The sequence below is a fragment of the Scomber scombrus genome, chromosome 5, assembly GCF_963691925.1.
Source record: "Scomber scombrus chromosome 5, fScoSco1.1, whole genome shotgun sequence".
Classification (NCBI taxonomy): Eukaryota; Metazoa; Chordata; class Actinopteri; order Scombriformes; family Scombridae; genus Scomber; species Scomber scombrus.
In genome coordinates, this window is record NC_084974.1 from 33,800,539 (window position 1) to 33,809,640 (window position 9,102).

The following is a 9,102-nucleotide window of genomic DNA, read 5'->3' on the forward strand; positions in this document are numbered from 1 at the left end:
CTACATAATATTTCTGTGACCAGACAACATTTTATCACACAACAGTTGTTTACATGTATTTCGTATTTTGGACATTTGCAGTCCATACATGATAGGATTCAGAAGTGGTTGCATTATCAGGAAATACAGAGACAGAATGATTCTAAACTCACTGGATACACCGCTCATATCAAATCTACTCTGGAGTATTTCAAACAAACACCCAAAAGAAAAGTTAAGCAGGGAAACAAGGTGAGGTGTGCAGGTACTGACAGCTCTCTGTCTGGTCTGTTTGGAACCAGAAAAACAAACTTTAAGAATTTTGGTGTAAGAGAAAAGGATTGGAAACAGAGGGACTATGATGGTAAGAACAACACCAAAAAGTCCATAAATGTTATTCACTTCGGAATCAGAACATGCCAACTTAGCAACTAGATAGTTATGGCAATACAAACTGTTTATGATGTTTCCACAAAGAGACAAACGGATGTTTAAAGATAAAGTAATGAGAAATTTCACAAATGAATAAAACCATATCACAATAATAAAGATAACTGCCTTGTTAGACGTCATCTGTGTGTTATACTGCAGAGGAAAGCAGATAGCAAGATACCTGTCATAAGACATGATGGCTAAATTACAAAACTCTACATGTACGTAAGAGTACAAACAGAAGATCTGCAGGTAGCAAAAAGCTTTAGAAACAGTGTGAATGTCAGAGAGGATCTGAAGCAGAAGGAATGGAAACAACCCTGTACTACCATACAGTTCATTTACAAACAGGCTGCACAGGAAAAGGTACATAGGTTCATGTAAGCTTCTGTTCATGCAGATAACCACAATGAGTGATGAGTTGGAAATAACAATAACAATGTAAACCATCACAGTTAACATGAAATAGAAATATTCCAAACCTCCAACATGCAGATAAGTTCCAAGAATAAAATAAGATGAATAAGTTGAATTCACCATAATATTTGTCAAAGAAACAAAACTTTGAGTTTTCTTCTAATTATTTTCCCAAAAACAAATCAAGTGTAAATATATTAAGCTGGAACACGAGCATGTTGAACTTACCATCTACCTGCTTCACTAAGTTCAGCACTTGTTATGGTGCAGACCATAACCTGACCTTTTGTCACTTTTTTTTGGCTGCAGTAACATTTGGTGCTTTTTATAGTTTTTCATAAGAGATGAACCCAACTGGTCGGCCCCGCCTTAATATGAATGCCAGTTCATTGATTGACACTTTTTGATTGTCAGTTTAAAGGTGCAATCAGGCGGGGAGCTCCGGTCCTCTGAAATGAGGCCAACATGAAGTAACTTTCTATCAAAAGGCCACCAGGGGGCGACCGTTTTGGTGTCAAAAGGACTTCCGTCTCTATACAAGTCAATGGAGAATTCACCAACTTCTCACTTGATTTCTAACCTCAGTAAATGTTTTCAAAATGTGTTTATGGTCTCAATCGCTAGTTTAAAGCCTTCTTCAATGCAGTATGATGTTCATTTGGGACATTTTGGCCTCCCTGATTTTATATGTGACGATAAAGCAGGGTATGCATTAGGGCGTGGCTACGTGGTGATTGACAGGTTGATTGGTTCACAGGTTCAGGAGGGCGCCTCATGCTCCTCCTGATGCCCATATAAGTATAATCCCTGTTTTTATCTGAAATTTTCAAGATTGCGCTGCTCAGATCCGATAGTATTGGCCTCCGAGCAGCAGTCCACAAACCAATGGGCGATTACGGATGTTACGTCCATTTTATATAGAGTCTATGGGTGCAATAGGTGAGAATTATGTATGAATTTTAGGTTAAATCATCTGAAATCTAATAAATTATCAACAGAATGTGAAGAAATAAGTTTTAACTAAATGTTAAAAGACATGTATGTATTGTGTTGCAGAGATATCTACCGACGTTAGCATGCTGACCAGCTAGCCCTGGCCTGTCCTGTCTCCTAATACCACTTTGTACCCCAGGAGGCAATAGTGAGTCACTGCAGCATCCAGAATCAACATTGGCACTGAAATGATGTTGCTATTTTACTAAGTCAAAGTCCTAGTTACGTAATTTGCCAGTTAATAGAGGACGGGTAAATCACTTTTGAGTTAGTGCTAGTGTGGTATAGTATAACATAACGGAACGGACACCCCATCGTTTTGATGATGTGCTGCCTCCAGCTGATGTGGGTTGGGAAGTATGATTGAGATGAATATGAGGTAGATACTGCACCTTTTGAATGAAGAACAAACCTTTAAAAGACACAAAGGAGGGCTGAATGCTCCACCAGCTTATCAAATGGAATTGATTAAACATGTGAGCTAAATAACACGAATAGCAATCCTTAACTAATAGAAGAGAAAAATTCTATGTGACAATATTGGGCATACAGTATATAATACATACGGGTGCATATGCTATATATGTTTTATTTATCTCTGTTTCAGGGAAAACAGATGGGGACCACATAATGCATCAATAAGCTAAACTTCTTCCCCGGAGTTGTCTGTGCCTGCTGGTCACAGGTAATCTGGGCCTGTAGACGTCCGGATGACAGATTCCAGTCCCGGACCTTCAATGTGCTTCTCTCTCTCTCCCCTCTCTCCTCTCCTTCCTCTCTCCTCTCCTTCCTCTCTCTCCTCTCCTCTCTCTCTCTCCTCTCCTTCCTCCCTCTCTCTCCTCTCCTCTCCTCTCCTCTCCTTCCTCTCTCTCCTCTCTACTCCAACCAGTCGAGGCAGATGTTCTCCCACTGTGAGTCTGGTTCTGAGGTTTCTTCCTGTTTAAAGGGAGTTTTTTCTCTCCACTGTCACCAAGTGCTGCTCATGTGTGAATGTTGGGTCTCTTTTAATTAAACCTGAAGAGTTCGGTTTAGACCTGCTCTATGTGTAAAGTGCCTTGAGATGACTTTGTTGTGATTTGGCGCTATACAAATAAAGATTGATTGATGATTGATTGATAATCAGGAAGATGCGGTTCCCCCTGTACTGGTGGGAACGCAGCACAATAAGCAGGTGGGGGAGTCGCAACCGGCAGAGTGGATGGCCAGCTGGAGCGCCTTGTGATACTGTAGTGGGCCTGGATAGTCTGATCAGCCCAGACTATTAGGGGTTCGCATTGCTCTGTGCTATATATATGGAACCTCACACATCAATCATAACATTACCATTGGGTCAAAGAAGTTCTTTACAATCTAAGAGTTGAAAAACTTTGGTTTTCACTCACTGGCTCTACCAAGAAATTCCAAGATACATGGAACTCTTTCCTGGAATTTGTCAACTCCCCTAACTTGTCTCTGGACTCAGAGGAACACTAAGTTCCTATCTCTACATGCCTGTCCTACAGCTGCGGTTTGCCCCTCAACTCAACTCTTTTGTGTGCATGTATGTGTGTATGTGTCGTTCGTCCCTGGCTAGTTGTGACCTGGATTGGGTGGGTTTGATGGTGGGAAAGGCTTAAGAGGATTTTTGACATACCGTTGTACAATTATGCCTTATTTGGCACTCTCAGTTTCCACTATATGTCACTTTTTTGGAAAATCCAAATAAAAAGAGAGAGAAAAAAAGAAGAAGCAACAGGAAGCAGAGGGACAAAACAGGAAAAATGAAAAGTGAAAATGTACTTAATGTATTAATTCTGAACTTCTCACTAAACCAACCAGTGAAAAGTAACCAAATGAATTCACTGAAGTTACGTACTGATGGTTTATTTGAATAATTTCATTGTATGATATTTTATGTGTCTACATTTGCAGATTAAGATTTAGATGTCAAATATACAAACTGATAAAATACAATGCATCATCATAGATTAAAGTAATGAGTCAAACTGTTGACAGACTTCAGTGTGTGTCCATCCTGAGGAGTCTTATGGGAGATCATTATGGTCCTCAGCCCTCTGTGGACCAGTAAAACCAGTGCTGGGGTCTACTCAGGCTGATTGGTCTCACTGGTTCACAGCTCTGACTGTAATTTGCTTCAAAGGGAATTAGTGGAAACTGTGGCTAAAGTGAAGCTGCCTCAGAAACAAACATGTTGACATGATGAAATGACCTTTGACCTGAGGGACTTACAGTGACCTCACTTTCCCAAACAGCAGCAGCCTCTGAGGAGTTTACATCACTGTGGGACTAATAAAGGAATATTTTATCTTATCTGAGAATAAAAGTATGTTTAGAAATGTTTTTTATCATACAGGTTCATAAACATGCAACTTTGTTTTAACTTCTTCCAAATGTTCAAATCTTAAACCATCACAAGTGAATATGCATAAGTTCCTGAGATTATATACATGTAAATGTTCCTGAGATTTACAAACAGAATATACCCTCATACAGATAAACAATAAATGTGCAATGTGCAGAAAATCTGAGCATAAACAAACTATTTATAGCAAACAGTTAGCAGTATGCTTTCAGTGCTCTTCCTACACAAACACAGGCCTTACAGGAGGGGTCAGCATGTGTTTCAGCAGGGGATACAGCTACTTGTACTACTGTTATTGATGATGTAGCAACACTGTTTCTACAGCTGATAAAGGAAGACAATAGGCAGCATTACTTAGGAAAGAGTTTTATTTTCTACAGAAAGATTAGAGACGTCCACACTTGAATGTCCTTTAAACATAGAGACTTTCACTGAGAGGAAATGTAAGAAATGTACTTTGTGACAGAGACTTGCTTTAGAAATGTATTTTCAATCAATGTTATGTTCTTGTTTACATACAATAAACATCATTTTCACACTTTTTGTCAAAGTTATAGAGACTAAAAAGTATATCACACGACTTTTAACATTAGTTACTTACATTTCCCTCAAGAGAAGACTTTTACATACTGTACGTATTTTAGACATTTTCAATCCATACAGTACAGGGTTGAAGAGCGGTTGACAAGTGAGGAAGTACAGTGATAAAAAAACACGCAACGTGTTGGGTACACTGCTCATATCAACTCTACTCAGCACTATTTCAAAGAAACCACCAAAAGAGAAGTTGAGCAGAGAAGCCAGGTGAGGTATGCAGGTACTGAAAGCTTTCTGTCTGCTCTCTTTACAACCAGAAAAACAAACTTTAAGAATCCTTATGTATGTGTAAAGAATTAAAATTACAATACCAATAATCATCAAAACAGTGTAAATAAGTCCATAAATGTTATTGACACTGGTGTCAAAACAGGCCAGTTTGACTATAGAGTAGTTGTCACAGTAAACTTTGTTAATAATGTTTCCACACAGCTGTAAAGTAGCACTCAAACATACCATAACAGCAACTTCCACAAATGGGAATATCCATGTTATAGCAATAAGTGTATGAACAGATTTAGTAGTCATCCGTGTGTTATATTGCAGAGGAAAACAGATAGCAAGATATCTGTCATAAGACATGACGGCTAAGTTACACAACTGCACATTTGCATAAGAAAAAATAAAGAAGATCTGCAGGAAGCAAAAAGGTTTAGAAACAGTGTGAATGTCAGAGAGGATCTGAAGCAGAAGGAATGGAAACAACCCTGTACTACCATACAGTTCATTTACAAACAGGCTGCACAGGAAAAGGTACATAGGTTCATGTAAGCTTCTGTTCATGCAGATAACCACAATGAGAAACACATTGGAACAAATAATTAAAAGATACATGGACAAGACAATAACAAAAAATAAATATTTTAAGTGGCCAGTGTCAATGTAGGCATTGAAGATGAAGAATGAAATCTGAGTAGAGTTTATCATGATTCTCCGCTTGGCTTGTAGAGCAATCATAATACTTTTTGCTACATGAAATAAATACACCATTCATGTTACATTCCTATAAAACATTTCATTGCTCTAAACTAACACGCAGCTGAAAAGTCAATTATCAGTTTTCTTCCTTTGTAGATATTTGTTTCAAGGACCAGTTATGACAATCACATTCTCTTATGCTAAAGTCAATGTGATGCTTACCTGAAAAACAGCTCAGTTTATGACAGTGTGTCACTCAGACTGAGTCCCTTCTAACTGAGCTGACTCTCTGATCTGCTTCTTTAAAACTTTTCAAAGAGAACCTGCCCACAGCAGCAACATCAGCTCATTATCACGGGAATCACTGATTGACACTGATTTCTAACTGATGTCATGAAAAGCTCAATTAAAAAGGGTAAACTGGCTTTATTGACTTTGTTGAAATGCAACCTATTTGTATTAATGAATATGAATTTAATGTACCAATGTAACTTATATTATAAGTTCAACTTACGTTAGACTTGAGTTTTTGGACACATGGCCTCATCCAGTCACTGTCCAGCTTTGGGCATCAACCCCTCTTCCTCTGAGGTTTACATACTAATCATAAGAGATAGGAGATAATCATCCCTTTGTGGTGACCCACAATGAACACTGAAGGAGACATTCACCAACAGACTGTACCTTTAAGGGAGACGTTTACGGGGTACTAGTTCCGGGTTTACGTTGTTGTGGCAGTTTTCACCTCACTTGCTGTATTGTGTTGTGTGTATATATAAAAAGTGGAGAGTAAAGCTGACTTGATGCGTGTCCGTCTCTTGTCTCCTCACTTATCACACTTCACATTGGTGACCCTGACACGAGTTGGATACTGCTGAGTCATGTCACACAACGACGGTGGTGAAAATGCTGCTGCGGCGCTGGCCGCTGCTAGTGGCACGGCTAATTTCGGTGCTATCTACGCTGCCACCATCAAGTTACCGGACTTTTTGCAGCACAACCCACGGCCGTGGTTTCAACACATCGAGGCCCAGTTCCAGCTGAGAGGAATAACACAGGACATTACAAAGTATTTCCAGAGAGATGTTTTGATCATGTGAATGTGGACCTGGTGGGCCCCCTTTCCCCCTCCTGTGGTTACACCTACCTCCTCACCATGGTTTACAGGACCACCAGGTGGCCAGAAGTTGTTCCCCTGTCCTCCACTACATCAGTTGAAGTGGCCCCGGCATTCATTATGGCTTGGGTGGCCCGTTTCGGAACACCATCTGACCTCTCTTCGGACCGAGGTCCGCAGTTCACATCGGAGCTTTGGACTGCGGTCGCCAAGATCCTGTGGTTGAAGGTCCACCGTACCACAACCTATAACCCACAGAGCAACGGACTTTGCGAGCGGTTTCATCGTGACATGAAGGCTGCACTCAGGGCCAGCCTTATGGGCAGTGACTGGGCTGACCGCCTCCCATGGGTTATGCTTGGCCTTCGCTGCGCCCCCAAGGAAGATCTTCAGGCCTCATCGGCAAAGCTGGTGTACGGCCAGCCACTGCGCGTCCCGGGGGAGTTTCTTTCAGATGCCACGGCCCCGTGGTCGGTTGCCTCCCATCGTGCTGTGTCCCAGGGCATTGCTGATGCTTTTGTTCCCATTCCAACGTCTCATCATGGCCTCCCCCAGTCCTACATTCCCAAGTATTTACCATCATCCAAGTATGTCTTCTTCTGCCATGATGGCATCGTACCCCGCTGCGGCCCCCCTACGATGGGCCCTTCCGTGTCCTGGTGGGGGCGTCTAAGAACTTCGTTGTGGATATGGGGGGCAAGCCTGAGCGGGTGGCTATAGACCGTCTCAAGCCTGCTAATGTGGATATTGGCGAAGCGCTTCAGCTGGCCCAGCCCCCACGGCAAGTGCGCCCCCCTGCGGCAGCCTTGACCCGACATAAAGTGTGTCAGTAATGTGTTGGACCATCAGAACAGCTTCACTGCTCCTTGTTATTGATTCTACAGTCTGTGAGCTCTACTGGAGGGATGAACACCAATCTTCCAAAATATATTTCCCTGTGTGGTTTTGATGATGTTGGTGTAGAGCGCTGTCTAACACATATGTGTTCAGTTGTGTTGAGATGTGGTGACTGAAGGCCGCAGCATCAGATTCAAACCATTAAGTGGATGGAAAAGGCCAGCTCCATCAGGATAGAAATGTTTCATCAATCATAAACACTTTGTATTGATCTGCAGCAAGTCTTCCCTCTAAGGGGACAAGTGGACCCAAACCATGCCACCAAAATGCCCCCACAGTATAACAGAGCCCCTCCTCACTGTAGGGGCCAATCATTCAGGTCTGTACTAGCTTTTCCTTTCATTTGTCACCTGCCTGTATGTTGGTCAGGCATCCAGAAGGCCACAGCCATGCACATCCCATTTCCTGGAGCCCCTTGCACATAGTAGTAGTGAAGCACTTTTGTGGTTTTGTGGTCAGAGACCGCAGAGACAGATTCACATCGTGGCATTCTCAGTTTGCCCTTCATTCATTACTTTTTTATAGTGTATTTATTTGGTTAATAACATGCACATCTGTAGGTACAGAATGAGTTCATAAATAGGTCATTGCCATTCAGACTATACAAGTTGCATACTCTGCTCAACTTTCAGAAACAGCATATTCCACATTCTTCTCTATTACAATGGTAAAAGCTCCTCCTCTGTTACATTTACAAGCTTGTACTCTAACAAAAACTTGATAGTGGAGTCGCCACATCAGGGTACACACACACACACACACATTTAATTGTTAATGTTATTAACTCAAGGCACAAAGAAAAATATTGTTGAAAATGTTTTTGTAATTTGTGAATAATTTAGCTTTGACTGGTTTATTACTTTAAGCTAGTTACTGTACTAACTGAGAAATAGATTTTACAAGGTCTGGAGCCTTTGTTGACAGCTTTTTGAGCTTCCATGTTGTAAATGTTTGTTGTTATCAATTCTTCATGAAACTGTTTTTTATTTGTTCATTTATTTAATTTGTTTCTTAATGTATTTGCAGTAATTGTTATATGTGCTCTTGAATTCACTGTAATCACATTAATTGATGCAGTTAGTTAAGACTTTGGTTGTTTCATGACTATTTTGGGCGGTTGAGAGTGGAAGCTTTTTATGTCAAATCTCAAATGTCATTTTGGAGAAAAACGTTTTTTGAAAAGAAAAAACTGTTGGAGCATTTTTTATGTTGATGTTATTAATGTAACAATATAAATGTCTGGCGTGTGGTACTGGTGCAAAAATGTAATCGAAGAGTTAATGTTTCTTTTGTAATGATTTTCCTGTTTTCATTACTAAAACATTATTTCACTTCACTACATCCCACATTAATTAGTGAAAGTCAGACAATTGCTGATATTTCATGTCTT

At 40.6% G+C, this 9,102-nt stretch overlaps 2 protein-coding genes across 2 annotated transcripts; both read right to left on the reverse strand.

Annotated features, from left to right (window-relative positions):
- LOC133981097 (olfactory receptor 11A1-like) lies at nt 1-951 on the reverse strand. Its single transcript, XM_062419982.1, has one exon. The coding sequence runs from the start codon at nt 949-951 to the stop codon at nt 1-3; it is 951 nt and encodes a 316-aa protein (XP_062275966.1).
- A 3,829-nt stretch (nt 952-4,780) lies between these two features.
- Nucleotides 4,781-5,737, reverse strand: LOC133980029 (olfactory receptor 11A1-like). Its single transcript, XM_062418592.1, has one exon. It carries the CDS (start codon nt 5,735-5,737, stop codon nt 4,781-4,783), a length of 957 nt encoding a protein of 318 aa, XP_062274576.1.
- Between the last annotated feature and the right edge of the window lie 3,365 nt (nt 5,738-9,102).

Excerpts from the sequence above, each read along its gene's own strand:
- LOC133981097 (XM_062419982.1), bottom strand. The coding sequence starts at position 951 with ATGGTGAATTCAACTTATTCATCTTATTTTATTCTTGGAACTTATCTG.
- LOC133980029 (XM_062418592.1), bottom strand. The coding sequence starts at position 5,737 with ATGATTGCTCTACAAGCCAAGCGGAGAATCATGATAAACTCTACTCAG.